This window comes from Eulemur rufifrons, chromosome 27 (genome assembly GCF_041146395.1).
Source record: "Eulemur rufifrons isolate Redbay chromosome 27, OSU_ERuf_1, whole genome shotgun sequence".
Classification (NCBI taxonomy): Eukaryota; Metazoa; Chordata; class Mammalia; order Primates; family Lemuridae; genus Eulemur; species Eulemur rufifrons.
Window position 1 is genome coordinate 12,261,636 of NC_091009.1, and position 16,470 is coordinate 12,278,105.

The following is a 16,470-nucleotide window of genomic DNA, read 5'->3' on the forward strand; positions in this document are numbered from 1 at the left end:
TTGCCGTCACAATCCCCTCCTTACTTCTGACATTTATCTACTTCCTGGGCACTCTTCATTCACTGAAGGCATGGGCAACCGAGCTATATTCTTTCTTTTCTTAGTAATTAACTTCTCCCTCTCTATTGGCCTTTTCATTGCCATTTCCACAAGCTGAAGACCCTCCTAGTCTGAAAAAAAAAAATACAACAAAAAACTATCTTCCACATTCCTCTGCAACATACTCGATATACTAAAACCAGAACATTTTTAAAAATGACAATTCAATTATGTGATTTACTACTTAAATGCCATAAAGTTCTTCTCATTGCATTTATGATAAAATCTCAATCCTAGTCCATGTCCTACTCGTGCCTGTCATCCTAGTCTCGTCTGCCCTCCAACCTCTACGTCTTGCTGGCTATTGTCCAGTAACCCTGGACCTGTCCTGGCTCCTCACAAGCACCCTGTTCTTCCTTTGCCTTTGAACTTGTTGCTTTCTCTGCCCAGGACTTCTTGCTCATCACCAACATACTTTTCCTTTCAGGTACCAGCCTAAATGTCACTTCTGCAGGAAAGCCTGCCCTGTTTCCCAGACTGATAAACTGCAATCTCTTTTCTTTCTCTAACACCTGTTCTGAGAGCTAGATCGCCTATTCCTATATTTTGGCAATAATCTAAAACTTTACAAAATTCATCATCATAATACTTTTTTGTATCCATTATTTTTTGTATTCTCACCCGAATGAACCCCAGCCATTTGAATGGTAAGAGTCATCAGGAAAACTACTTTTAAAAGCATGAAGAAGGATATTACCAAGAAGTTAATTCAGCATTATTCTCAGGCTGTGGTTCCCACCATTTCAGGCTATCCTACACCAGTTTCTATAGCTGTTCCATACAGAGGTATAAGAAAGGGAAACTTCAGTTTCAAAGAGGCAGCTTGTTTAACGTCTTGATTCAGCACTCTTTCCAAAGTAGAATTAAACAAAATGTCTCCAAATTCCAAAGAAGTGTACATCACAAGAGGGTCATTTTGTCTGACTCCACGTGCTCTCACCTATCGTGAAGCCAAGGTGAAATGCTATTCTGACAGATAACAGCATCAGAGAACTGTTCAAAGTGTTACCATTTAAAGATTTAGACAAAGACAACCACATTTGAAGAAGACAAAGCCCCTGGCTTGTCAAGGAACGCAAGCAACTGAAGGGTGAACCGTAATCACACATTTTCAACAGCAAAGCAAATAAGGGCACTCACGCATGTCACCGAAGGCCCCCTTTGTCACTTTGGTGGCACGTAACACCACCACCGTAAACTTGTGGGAATACTGGTGCTCCACCTGGAAATAAAATGATAGTAAATTTAAAATTAGCTTCCATTATAGAATCTCATTGTTTCTTTGAGACTAATTAAAAATAATTCCACTTGAAAAGAAGTAACATGCACACCAGAAACATTCTTTGATCCAAAGGCTTTTTTTTTTTTTTTTACTCTCTTTTCTCCCTCCACAGAATCATGGAGAAGTTTAGAGCATGCTTTAAAATGTCACTACCGCTGGACTATTAGCACTTCTTCGGCTGTCAGGTTTACCACGCACTTGGGAAAAAATGTAAATTAGGATGGCAAGTATTCTAGGAGCACAATCAGGCTTTGTACTGGTTGACTAGGAAGCCCTGGTATACAAAGGTGAACTCAGACCAACCTGTTCTGGGTTTGTTTGTTTTTGTTGTTGCTGGTCAATGACTCAATCAGTTAACACTCTTTTTCTGCATGACATTTCCAGGAGTTTTCAAAACCCTCTGGACCCAAGACAATAACCAGCAAACTACTTACATTAATTTTATTCCATTTGTTATAAATCATATGCAACAATATTAGAAGTTTCTATTAGCCTAATAGTTTGTATACACATAATAAGTATTAACAGGTAGAAGACTAAAACACTTCACCTAAATGGAAATTAGTTATCAAACAATCCTACTCATTAAAACAAAATGGGGAAGCAGGAACTCACAAAGTTCTCAGAGCAACTGAAAAGATTACAAAGTCTTTAGCTTATCAAACATTTTTTATTTCAATCTTAAGAGCGGCCATCTTGCTTAATTTTAATAGGCTTGCTTAGCTGGCTAAAATGTCCATAATGAATTAAAAAGAGGCCAAGATACTAACAACACTGAGAAGTCAGTAATAACAATCTAAAAGCAGGGAGGCAGAAAAAAAATTGTCAAAAGTATAGATAGATTCGTAAGGACCAGCAGTAGTAAGATGTAAGGGGAAAAATAGCACTCAATAGTTTCAGAAGAAATCACTCTCTATCAATAAATAATATTCAGATTTATAAGAGCATCAAAGAAGAGATGAAGTAATGGATACCCTGTTTAAACAGGCAGAGAAGCATGAAAATCCTTCAAGATGAACTATTCAACTTTATTTTTAAAAAGAAATATCTTCAACATCCAAAAGAGTTCTCAGTAGACAAAATCGTATTCTACACAAATAAAATTATCAATCACAAAAAAATACATGCTTTTTAAAAAAGTGTGTTGCCTTTTACTATAACCAAAACCACACATGCATCCCTATTACCAAAAGAAAGCAAGTTTATAAGCAATGATAATAACTTTGAATAATTTCTATCTAAAACTGCAATCTCCACAAGTTTAATCCATTGAGCTATGTGTTTTCTATGTAAACCTCATAAATATTTTATGTTAAATATGCCTGGTTAAAAATATGCCAAATATAAATAATAGGCCAGGCTACAAGGAGTGAAAATTGCTGTGAATATTTATGTCAACCATCAAATCTTCTGAACCATTGAGGTAATATATAACACAATGAAGCTTCCGATGATAGCTGGTATAGAGAAGCAAAAATAAGAATTGCATCAGACTTTTCCTCAGAAATCATGTAAGCAAGAAGAGAGTGAAGTGAAATATTTAAAATGTTGGCAGAAAAAAAGCATAAAATCCTGTATCCTATGAAATTATCTTTCAAGAGTGAAGGAGATAAAGAATTTCTCAAACAAAAATTGAGGGAATTTATTGCCATTAGACCTACCTTGAAAGAAATGTTAAAAGATGTTCTTGAGAGGAAAAAGAAAATGTTATAGATCAGAAACTCAGATACTCAGATCTACATAAAGAAAACAAGAGCATCGAAGAAGAAATAAATGAAGGCAAAAAAATATTAAAAGTATTTTTCTTATTCTTAATTGATCTAATGGATAACAGTTTGTTCAAAATAATATTAATAGCAACATTGTATATTTGTTTTACGTACATACGTACATATACATGCTTATGTATAAGTGAAATGAATGACAGTAATAATACGAGGGATGAGAGGGAAAATTTAGAAATATTTTGTTATTATATGATACTTGCAGTACTGTGAAGCTATAGGGTTATCTGAAAGTGGATTCAGATTAGTTGCAAATATATATTGCAAATTCTAGGGCATCCACTGAGAAGAAAATGTAAAAAAAAGAAACACAATTGGCATGCTAAGAAAAAAATATAGAATATGTTCAATAAATGGGTAATTAAAAATGACAAAAGAGATAAAAAGTGTAGAAAACAAAATACGAACAAGGAGCAATGACAGAGAATATAAAACAGTAACAAATATGATAGATATTAATCCAGCTATATTAATAATCACTTTGAACATCAGTGGTCTAAATACACCAATTAAAAGACAGAGATTGTTAGAGTGGATCAAAAAACAAGACTCACCCATATGCTACCTACAAGAAACTCACTTTAAAAGTAAAGACATAAGCCGGGCGCGGTGGCTCACACCTGTAATCCTAGCACTCTGGGAGGCTCGAGGCGGGTGGATCACTCGAGGTCAGGAGTTCGAGACCAGCCTGAGCAAGAGCAAGACCTCCTCTCTACTAAAAATAGAAAGAAATCATCTGGCCAACTAAAAATATATATAGAAAAAATTAGCCGGGCATGGTGGCACATGCCTGTAGTCCCAGCTACTCGGGACGCTGAGGCAGTAGGATCGCTTAAGCCCAGGAGTTTGAGGTTGCTGTGAGCTAGGCTGACGCCACGGCACTGACTCTAGCCCGGGCAACAGAGTGAGACTCTGTCTCAAAAAAAAACAAAAAAAAAGTAAAGACACATACGGATTAAAAGTAAAGAGATGGAGAAAGATATATGAGACTAAAATTAACCAAAAGAAAACTGAAATAACTATCTTAATTTCATACAGAGCAGATGTCATGGCAAGGAAAATTATCAGAGATTAAAAGGAATATTACTTATAATAAAGGGGTAAATTCTCCAAGAAAATATAACAATCCTTAATGTGTATATGCCAAACAATAAATCATCAATATACATGAGACAAAAACTGACAGCACTTCAAGGACAAACAGATGAATCTACTATTATACATGAAGATTTTAACACCCCTCTATTAGAAATGGACAGATCCAACAGGCAGAAAACCAGTAAAGACATAGTTGAACTCAACAGCCCCATCAACATCTACAGCATAACAATGGACATCTATATGCTACTTCATGCAACAGCAGAACAAAACAAAATCTTCTCAAGTTCACATGGAGCATTCATCAAGATTTACCACATCTTGGGCCATAAAACACATCTTTACATATTTTTAAAAATATAAATCATACAATGTCTGCTTAAACTAAAAATCAATAACCATTAGAAACTATCAATATCCATTAATCAATAACAATTAGAAAATTCCAAAATATGTGAAGATTAAACAATACACTTCTAAACAATACTTGGGTCAAAGAAGGAAGTCTCAAGAGAAATTTGAAAATATTTGGAAGTAAATGAAAACACAACATATCAAAATTTGTAGGATGCAGTGAAAGTAGTGCTTAGTGCAACATTTATAGAATAATAATATAATACCAATACCAATAAATTTAATAGTAATAAAAGCTATTTCCATGTACTGTAGAGTACATATAGTTACAATCTAGTGTATGATATCTGTAGTTGATTTAAAGGCTTTCTAGTAATTGAGTTATTTTCTCTACACCTTTTCAGCTTTCTTATTAGTTTGCTTTTATTTTCATCAGTTTCAATTCTGCCTTCTTAACCAAAGTGATTAAAATACTCTTGTACTGTTCACAGAAATAAGCATAAATTGATCAATTTCTTTATTTTTACATTAGTTTTGGAATCATAAGCATTCAGATCACCTGTAAATTATTCTCAAAGCAAAAATGTCAAAATTTGTGTCCATCTCTTCCTAAGAACTCTAAAAATTAATAAAAGAGTATTTATAAAGTAAGTACATATTCTTGGAAAAAGATGTTCAGTTTCAATAAACGATTATCCAAATAGTCCTTTGAAAATCCTTTGCCATGTTTCCTGGGGCCAATACCAGACTGGGTGAGGTTCCAACTTGGACAGGAGACTTTTGGTTATGTCTTAGGGACAGTGCCAGAGGAAATGATATTATTGAATCCACAGCCAGTGTTCTTCGGGGGAAACTAATGACTCAGGACAATGCTAGTTAGTAGCTGGCAGAAAAAGATGTCTTATTTCAATTGAGATGTCAAATCCAAAATCAATCTACAGACTTAGTCACCAAGATTAAGCCTTGACTTTAGGTCTTGAGTTACTTTACTTTGAGTGTCTTTCTTCATCCATAATCTTTTCCATTGTGAAAAACCAAGACCTTTTTCTTTTCCCAATTATAATTTCCCAATCATTAGGAAAACAGCTACTGTAATTAAACTTGTTTTGAAAAATTATATTGATATCTATAACTAAGACACCTGGCATTGAAAAAAGAGCCAGTTTGTACCAAATCAATTTGATGATTTTCCTAATCTATTTAAAATTCTCCTGTTACATGTCAAGAACCAACAAAACAATCATAAAAGAAGTGTGATGGAAAAGAAAGTAGATTCTGCATGCAAATAGTTTTTCTCTGTTCAAGCTAACTTTGCCTAACTTTAACCCAAACTAAAAGACTGGTCGTATGATGAAGACTACCAAATCTTCTTACTGAAACCAGAGATTATGATCAACACAATCAGCACAAGGCAATTTAAAACATTTCAGAAATGATTTTAAAAATATTGCTGCACTGATGTCATTCAGAAATCATGATACTTTTTTCAATAAGATACTTATTTTTTAGTTTCACTTCCTGGTATGAAGTTTCATTCTAATACAATTCAGAAGCACAGACATTGTGCTGTTATCCCCCCACATTTTTAAAGAATGATCAGCATTATCTATTTATAGTCTATAGGCCTACCTAACCTTGCTTTCAGAATTCTCAGTCATGGGTTGGTCATGTGCACAAATTATCCTAATGTTCCAAATACCTAATCTGGCAATAGAATCTTGTTAGCTCTAGCAGTCACCATTAAAAGAAAATCATATTCAGAAATATGACTTGAGATTCTTATCCCCTTGAACAGGAAATTTTTCACTTGCACAATATGTATATGCATCAAATTTGGCAATATATTGCATTATATATGTATCTATCTTTAAAGTAAATATATTTTTTCACTGTAGTAAGAACATTTTAAGTTCTATTTTAATCAAGATTACAGGAACTGATATTCAGAATATATAAGGAACTTGAACAACTCAATAGCAAAAAAATAATAATAATCTGATTTTAAAACAGGCAAAAGATCTGAATAGACATTTCTCAAAAGAAGACATATATATGGCCAACAGATATATGAAAAAATGCTGATCATCATCAGGGAAATGCAAATCAAAACCACAATGAGATATCACCTCACCCCAATTAGAATGGCTATTATCAAAAACACAAAAAATAACGAATGGACGTGGAGAAAGAGGAACACTTATACACTGTCGGTGTAAATGTAAATTAGTACAGCCATTATGGAAAACAATTAGGAGATTCCTCAAAAAATTAAAAAATAGTACTACCATACAATCCAGCAATTCCACTACTGGGTATATAGCCAGAGGAAATGAATTTAATATGTTGAAGAGATCATTGCACTTCCTTCTTCACTGCAGCACCATTCACAATAGCCAAGAATTGGAATCAACCTAATTGTCTATCGATGGATGAATGAATAAAGGAAAGTGGTATATACACATAATGGAATACTATTCAGTCATAAAAGAGAATGAAATACTGTCATTTGTGGCAACATGGATGAACCCGAAGGACATTATGTTAAGTGAAATAAGCCAGGTAGAGAAAGATAAATACCACATTATCTCACTCATATGGGGCATCTGAAGAAGCTGATCTCATAGAAGTAGAGAGAACAGTGTTTACCAGAGGCTGAGGAAGGTAGGGAGGAGGGGCAGATGGGGCAGATTGGTCAATGGGTACAAAGTTACAGTTAGAAAGGAGGAATTAGTCGTGGTGTTCTATTGCACAGTAGAGTGACCACAGTTAACAATATTATATTGTATATTTCCAAATTGCTAGTAGAGAGGATTTTGAATGTTCTCACCACAAAGAAATGGTAAATGTATGAGGTGACGGATATGCTAAATATCTTGATTCGATTATTACACAATGCATACATGTATCAAAACATCACACTGTACCCCATAAATATGTACAATTACTGTGTGTCATTTAAAAACAATATTTTAAAAAGTGAGGTATCCATAAAAACAAAAAAGATTACAGAGACTGCTCCAGCAGTGAAAACCAGAAAATATTGGATGGTTATAGCTTGGTTCTAAAATACTTAATGATATATGCACCACAAATTTATCCTCGAGATACTTAAAACAAAACAATCACCGCAATCTCTAGCACCTGAATTGTAATAGTGATTCTAGTCCAATGGTCATTAAATAGCCATAACATCACAAAAAAAGTTTGAACGTCAGCCTTTTCCTACCTCAATACTCCTGAAAAAAATCTATACTCTGCCAGAGTAACAATGGCTTAGGGGCCAGGGGAGGTGGCTCACGCCTGTAATCCTAGCACTCTGGGAGGCCGAGGTGGGCGGATCGTTTGAGCTCAGGAGTTCGAGACCAGCCTGAGCAAGAGCGAGACACCATCTCTACCAAAAATAGAAAGAAATTATATGGACAGCTAAAAATATATATAGAAAAATTAGCCGGGCATGGTGGCACATGCCTGTAGTCCCAGCTACTCGGGAGGCTAAGACAGGAGGATCGCTTGAGCTCAGGAGTTTGAGGTTGCTGTGAGCTAGGCTGACGCCACGGCACTCACTCTAGCCTGGGCAACAGAGAGAGACTCTGTCTCAAAAAAAAAAGAAAAGAAAAAAAAAAAAACAATGGCTTAGGGAAGGACAGGTGCACCTTCATCTTCCTGGAGGCACTCATTTGAGCACATGAAGTAGCATCTGAAACATCTTCCCACAGTCTTAAGGACACTTTGGGAAGCAATCGTATCTATTTGGCTCAGAATTACTGGTCTAGATGATATGTCCTGTTCCTTCAGATCTAAGATGTCTTTGCACTGATGATTTTCAGATGTGAACCTTACAACCAGTGGACCCAACAGACTTGAAAATATGGGAATGCTTACAGATGCCATTTTGGGTATTTTATCCCTATTTAAGGGACTTCTTCAAAACCTCTTTGCCTCACTTGTTCTTTTCATTAAGCACTAAATGAAAGGTTCATAACTAAAAGACACAGATATAAATCAGAAGGGCACTTACAAGAATGTACCTGACATTTTCTATCTCAGTTTTCTCCCATGGTTTCCCTATCTGTAAAATGGCAACCATAACATTACCAGCGCCATAAGATTTTTCTGTGAATTAAACGACTATATATAAAGATACTAAGAACACTTCTCCTAATTCCAGGAGGTGGAACAAAAAAGGACTAACAACAGAAAAGTAAGGGTTTCAATATTTTTGTTATAATCATTATTTCTATTATGTCATATAATATAATTTTGTATAATTATATATAAATTGATATGTATATTAATATTAATAATATTAGTAGCATAATACAATTATAGTAATATTAGCATTACTCTACTTAAGTAAAATAATATATATTATAGCAAGTAAAATGAGGTTTTTCTTACTGTCATCACACAGCCTTTGGCAATGAGCAATCCTTCCTTTATTTATCTCACATAACTAAGCAGTGAAGATCCACACTCCAGATGCAAGAAGAACTGTCACTGGTGAAAGAACCAACAGTCTGGCCAATAACATAGGATTTCTTAGGGGTCCCCTGGCAGAAATCCAGACTGCAACATTAGAATTTCACATAGAGCAATACTGAACGTCAACTTTGGTGGGGGGTGACCTTATCATCTGTGGGACTCTTTTGAAATAGGCTGATCATCTATCTACCTTCTTAAGATTATCTGGAGGCACCACTGAGTGCAAAAAAAGTCACTGGGGAATTCCATTTGTGATAATAACAGATTAAATAACCTGGGTGACCACCTCCCACTGAAAATAGCTAAAAACTGGACAAAGCTTTAAAAAATAAACATTTTCCTGAAAGTAACAAAGAGCTAACAAGATAGGAAAGCATCCACTACCAGGACAGAGAGCAGAGATCAAGGTGAGCACAACCCCCCAGAGAGGTAAGCTCAGCATCGCCAGGGGGGTTCTGCTGATCCAGAGGGGGAGGGCGCCGAGAGGCGGAGCAGTCTTGAGGGATTATGAGTGTTGTAAGGACGAGGACCCTAGTAAACCACACTCCTGTTTTCAGTTGAAAACTCCAGAGACTGCAACAGAGGACTAAGTGCGAACAGCCCTTCCAAGTACTGGCAGCCCATGTTACTGTAATCCGAGCTGCTCAGAAAACAACCAACCTGCAACTGGGATTACATTTCTCCTAAACTGCTACTTTCTCCAGCAGCCTGACAGAAGTAAATTAAGTTCTCTCTAAAAGATTGTTTCTATTTTTCATTAGAATGTTCAGCACACAATGAAAGATAACTGGGAACATAAAGAGGCATGACACCAGGACGACAAACCAGCGGAATTAACCAACGGCCGCCACAACAAACCCATCCATAAACCAGCTACGCTGTACTCACAGTGTTCCAGGAAACGGAAGTCAGGCTGAAATACAACTATATGGAGCTGCAAACTACAAAAACTGGCTGAGAAGAATTTTTAAAGAACGAAATGGAAATTTGAGAACTGGAAGATAAACCTGGAGACCTTCTAGGGACTTCTGATCTATGTTCTGTGGTAAAGGAGCAGAAACACGAACCTAACTTTCAATGTGTGCACTTTTGCCTCCAAAGAGAGGCTTGTGGCAGGGCATGGCTGGTATCAAGGAAAGGGCAGAAGCTCATCACAAGCTGTGATGATTAATTTTATGCATCGACTTGAGTGGGCCATGTGTGTGTCGGTCAGAGTGTTTCCCAATGAATCGGTGGGCAGGGTGAAGTGGATCGCCCTGCTCCATGTGGCCAGGCCAATCTGTTGAGGACCTGAAATGAACAAAAGGCAGAAGGAGAAAGTCACTCCCTTTTTCCTGCCTCACTATTTGAGCTGGGACATCTCATCTCTCTTGCCCTTGGACTGGGAATTACACCATTAGCTCCCCTCGTGCTCAAGCCTTCAGACTATGACCCAACTGCATCACCAGCTCAAGACAGCAAACGCTGGGACTTCTCAGCCTCCATAATCGTGTGAGCCAACTCCTACTCATTCATTCATCCATTCGTATCTCCTGTTGGTTCCGTTTCTCTGGAAAACCCTAATACGCTAGCCTTCCCCTTCCTCACTTTTCTAGATTTTGTTAGTGCTCACGAAGATTAAACTATTTGCCATAAAACTGATTATCAACTCAATCACAGTGCTGTGCTTTGGTAATAAAACTTTCATCACTTTTATATTTCTGATGTCCCAGTAGCAGCATCTCACCTTCTGACTTTTCTGAAAATATCTTACTTTATTGAGTTTCAAAAGAATAATGTTGTACACAGAACAATTTATTATTTAAAAAAGGTCTGTGAGGCAGACACACCATCATTCCTACCTTGTTTTCCAGATGAGGCAGCTAAAACTCAAGAGTCCACGTGTTTATGACCACGTAACTGGTAAGACTAGAACTGCCACTAGAACACTAGTTCTTTGATTACTTCTCCAGTGGTGGGTTTTTCCTATGTGACTGTAATAATCTGGAATAATAGCTTTCTATATTTTCGGTAAAATTTCCAGTCATTCTACAATGATATTTTTGCAAAGCCCTTGTATTTTAGCAGGAAATAATGCTGGCTATTCATGTGGCTGACGGTCCTAACGCAAAGAAGACCACCTTAGTTTCTGTGAATGTGGGCAGTCTCCACTGCTAATAGGTGCAAGCAAGAGGAGTGGATTTTTTGTTTTTTAGTTCAAGGATATGACTCATATTTTCAGAGTAAAAAGATGGAAATTTTTATAAATATTTTATATTTGACCTCTCCTTATAAAGCTGATGCCTCCCTGGCCAAAAAAAAAAAAAAAAAAAACTTCAGTGACTTCTGAAGGCACAAATATGCTTAAGGTCGAAATGTACCTCCCAACAACTCAAGACATGGGGGAACTAAATTCTGTCATTTATCACTCTGTTTTCTACCACCTTCTTAAAAGATTGGAAGCAGAAGAGCTTGCTGGCTGCAAATTGCTGCATCAGCCCACGGGATTCCCTAGCAAGTTCCTGCATCACGGGCGTGGTGAGAATGAGCCCGGGTTCCGTGCCTGGAGGCAGCCAAAGCTATGTTAGCCTGTTTGGCACCATCTGCTCATTACTAGCGAGCTGGCTTGATCTCCCCCCATCTTTCCTTATTACTAACATTATTCTGCGTTGAGTGTGTTCACTTATGTATTTGAAAAATAGCCTTCTGTGAAAACCAGAACAGGGAATTTTGTCACTAAGCAATTCACACACATACATGTGCATCCACAGTTCTTTTTCTACATACACACAGCAAGAACAAGAATGATGAAAAAAACTACAAACCTCTTAGGATCTCTTCATTTAAAAGTGCTAAAAATCGGAATACTAATTGAGTGTCTAAGTCTGATGTTGGAGAAGGTGAAGAAAAATGTGATACAAATATGTGGGGTTTTTTTCATGCCTTATCAGATGAAAATGTTACCTAAGTACTTAGTTTAGCCTAAATGTTTTGCTGTAGTTAACAAAATTTGCAAGAAAAGGTGCCAGTTCTGAGGCTTAAGATATCCAGTCTGATTTTTAAATAAACTCTGCTGTGTTAAAAGAAGAAACTGAATGGCCAGTTCACAGGTCATCTGACAAGAGACGCCTGCGGACTACACAGCAGTCAGTGATAAGGCCTGGCCAGGTTAGGCGGGACAGTGGTGGTCATTCCAAACAACAATGTTCTTTGAAATGTATTGTGCTGCGACCATACTGGACTTCTTTCTTTCCTTAAACCATGTACTTTCTCACTTGCAGACTACTTCACGTGTGCCTTTTTTCCCCTAATCCAGAAAAGTCATTTTCTCTTTCTTGACCTGGGTAATTAAATCTTCAGGTCTATGCCTACGTGTCACTTCCTCTAAGAATTCTTCCCACAAGGATTCCTATTATTGATTATTCCTGTTGCACATGCCCAGAATAATCTTCATTGTCTCTTATCAGAACCCTTACATGATGGGCTTGCATTATTTTACATTATGGTAATTATTGTATGGTAATTATTATAAATAAATTATTCATCTTTTCTGCTAGACGTAAGCTCAACCCAGTCAGGGACTCTGTTTGATTCACCTTTATATCACTTGTTGACAAGTGGTGCACAGTGGCTTTCAATAAATGGTGACAAGTGCTCAATAAAAAATTGAAATAGATTTAGAGGTAGAATGAATTGAAAGCCTAAATGTAACCTTATCTTCATTCTTCTCAGTTCCAAATATCAGACTCCATGTTAAGTTTGAGAAAGAACACTTTAGATTAAATTCTCTGAGAGTTATACAAACTACCCACCTCTCTTGAGGTGATGGGGTGAGAAAAAAAATTAATATGTACATAAGATATAGAAACAGTTGATTCATATGAAAAAGCAATTTAAAGGAACCTAATTTAGAAATCCATAATTGTGAAAGGAAAACAGGATATTGGTTCAGAAAATGAAGATTATGTAATACAATTTTTTTTAAAAACCTGATTATATGCTTTTTACAAGGAGTACATTTTAAATATAAGGAAAATATAGATTGAAAGTAAAAGGATACATACACTAACCAAAGAAACTGGAAGAGGTTATATCAATAAAAAACAAACTAAAATGTAAAACAAATTTATTATAGATAAAAAAAAGGACCTATCATTATGATAAAACATTTATTCAACAGAAATATATACAATTTGGAATTTGCACCTAATAACTTCAAAATTCATGAAACAAAAGTTGAGTATGAAACATATTGTTGCATATGAAACATTTAGCAAAATAGATAAGACCATAACCATGTATAAATATATTACAAACAACAAGAAATGATACAGAGTGTATTTTCAGAACACAGTGAAATTTAGATTAAATATCAATAAAAAAGACAACTAAAAAAATTACCAAGTGTTTGAAAATTAAGTAACACATATCTATGTAACCCATGCACCAAGAATAAATGAGAGTAAAAGAAAATATTTTTAACTGAGTAATTATGAAAATATGACATTCCCAAACTTATGGGATATACCTAAAGCACATAGTCTATAATCAGTAGAGCTGGAAAGATAAATAAATATTTACAGATTAAAAAGGAAGAATTAAACTGGTATTATTTATAGATAACAGGAATGTTTAAGTTAAAATCCAAAATAATCTACAAAAAAACTATTAGAATTAATAGAAATTCAATAAGGTCACTGGGTATTAAAAAAATCAATTGTATTTCCATATAAATGCAGCAACTAATTGGAAAATGAAATTTATAAACACCTTTATAATTACATTAAAACATCAAATATCAAGAAATATATATATATATAAAGATTTCTTACTGAAAACTACAATAAATTATTGAGAGAATTAAAGATGATTTAAATAACATTTAGTTTTGGATTAGATTCATGAGCTGTTAATGAATTAGAAGACTCAACATCATTATCATGACATCTCTCCCCTAAGTAACCTATAGAATCGTTACAACCCCAATCAAAATCTCAGCAGTTTTGTGTTTCTGTGTGTATGTGTGCAAATTGAAAAACTGATTCCAAAATTTATATGGAAATGCAAAAGTTTAAAAATAGCAAAGATAATCTTGAAGAAGAAAAAATTAAAGAATTTACATTACTATATGTAAAAGTCACATTTTAAAACTACAGAAATTAGGATAGGTTGATATTGATGAAAACATAGATTATTAGAACAATAGAACAGAACAGACATGAAGTCACACAGATTTCATTGCCTGGTTTACAGCAAATCACCATTGCCATTCAAGGAACATATGATAGTTTATCAGTAGGCTAGATAAATAGCTTGTGGTAAATTTGAATAATGAAATGCCACATGGCAAAGTAAAAGTGTGGAATTCTGCTACTCACAGCAACATGCATGAATCTCATATATATAATGTTGAATGCAGACATTTCATTTATATGAAGCTCAAAACAAGCAAAACTTACCCATGATAACTGAGGTAAAATATTGGTTACCTTTGGAGGGATTTATTGACCAGGTATTTTTATCTGGGTGATAGTTTCATATGTAAAAATCCATCAGGTTTAACAATTAAGATTTATGCAATTTGTGTATGTTTTGCCTCAATTTTTAAAAAAATAGAAAAACCGAAAGAGAAGCTTGCAAAAGAAAACTGAGAAGTAACCAACAAGAAAACAGAAGAAACAGAACCAGAGAAATCTGAGAAGAGTTTCATGAAGAGAGGAATGACCAACATAGTGGGCTAGAAGGGATGGAACTAAAGAGTCCATTGGATTTGGCACCAAAGAAGCCATTGATTAGATCTTTTTGTGAAGTGGAAGGGCAGAGTCCAGTTCAATGATTCAAGTTGTGAATGGAAGGGAATAGGGCACCACAAAGAATTGTAATGTATTAAACCTTGTTATCCAGGCAGGGCACAGAAGAGGAGGATGGTCGCTAGGAAAGGATGCAGGATAAAAGAACAATGTTTCATTTTAAGTAAAAATGAGGCTGTGGATTATTCCTTAATATCCATAAAACCTATTTCTAGTTCACATAAACCTAACTGGGTCTCAAGTGTTGAATTCAGCAAGGAAATCTCTCCTCTATTTTTTGATCAGAAGAGAGAATGTATATTTCCAATGCAGTTTGGAAAATTACATGCTAAAATTTCAATGACTTAACTCTTTACTAAAAACTAGTGGGTAAAGAGTTTGTTTAAACATATCCAACAAAGGGAAAGTTTACAAAATTAATGACCCTGGAAATGCATACCAAAATATAACCTTGAACTCAGAAATTTTTTTATCTTTTATTCTTCTCTCAACCAAGTCATGTGAAGGGTATAAACTATGCAGGCTAGTAATTGCTAAGTGATAACTGTATTTTAATTGTTCCGTGAAAGTTCATTTTTGTTACAGATGTTTTGGAATATTTTTCCCTCCACGTCCCTTTTCTGGAAACTTACAGTAATTAAAAAAAAAAAGAGATGAATTAGTTTTATTATGTACTGTAGCCTATATGTGCCACATTAAGTTTATATGAGTCTAATAACAAATCCAGGGATTGTCATAGTTTCATTTTACTACCAACACCAGCAATACACAGAAACACATCTTCCCCGCTCCCAGAAAGAATCCATAAACAGTAAATGACTTACTATAATGTGCTGATAAGGATCTATAAATGACATTTTGGTTTCAATTACAGGAAGTCTTTTCACACTTCAAAGATCTTCTCTGGCACTCTAGCTTCTTTAAAACCTATAAAATAAACAATCACTATTGTTAAGCTTCCTCTTGGATGCAGTTCCAGGATTTAAGTGATGATGAGTATGCTTGGGACATAGGAAGTTAAAAGTCTACCCAAGGGAGCCAGATGGATTGAGTTCCCTCACTGTGTATATTAATGGGCATCACACATAACTTAGGGAAAGGGTAAGTATATTTTGATGAGACTGTTTAATTTCTGTATTTATTTGTTCAAATTTATTCTGTGAGTTATTATTAGGAAACTGCAAAGTTTGTTTTTTTTTGTCATTTGCCAAGTATTTTATGAGAAATGCATTGAAATTACGGAAAATTAAAATTATTTTATACTGTTTATAAGTAAAAAGCCACATGTCATTGTTTCTCAGTTGGGTCAGCATTACACAAATTCACAATAAGAAAGGAAGATTTTTCACCTTAGCTATTTGTTGAGAATTTTAAAAATACATTCATGCTGAATTTGAACTTTAGTAATGACATTTTAAAAGAAATGTTTGTTCATTCTAAGGTACCAGTTTACTTTAGAAGCAGTTAAATGAAAATATTTTAATGGAAAAACACTCTGTATACTTTCCTCTTTTCTTCTACAATTACTCCATTTTACTTAAAATTTAAAAAAAAAAAAACCTCTTCAATGAACATCCTTGTT

General features: G+C 35.1%; 1 protein-coding gene across 2 annotated transcripts in view; it reads right to left on the minus strand.

Annotated features, from left to right (window-relative positions):
- Nucleotides 1-15,817, minus strand: part of PLA2G4A (phospholipase A2 group IVA) — a 113,638-nt gene extending 97,821 nt beyond the window's left edge. For both annotated transcript variants that reach the window (XM_069459383.1, XM_069459382.1), the window contains exons 1-2: nucleotides 15,713-15,817; nucleotides 1,240-1,321 (exon numbers count right to left, since the gene is read on the minus strand). In XM_069459383.1, coding sequence (XP_069315484.1) covers nucleotides 1,240-1,321; nucleotides 15,713-15,745 — 115 coding nt within the window. In that variant the 5' untranslated portion in view covers nucleotides 15,746-15,817. The remainder of the gene's footprint in view (nucleotides 1-1,239; nucleotides 1,322-15,712) is intronic.
- Nucleotides 15,818-16,470: the final 653 nt, after the last annotated feature.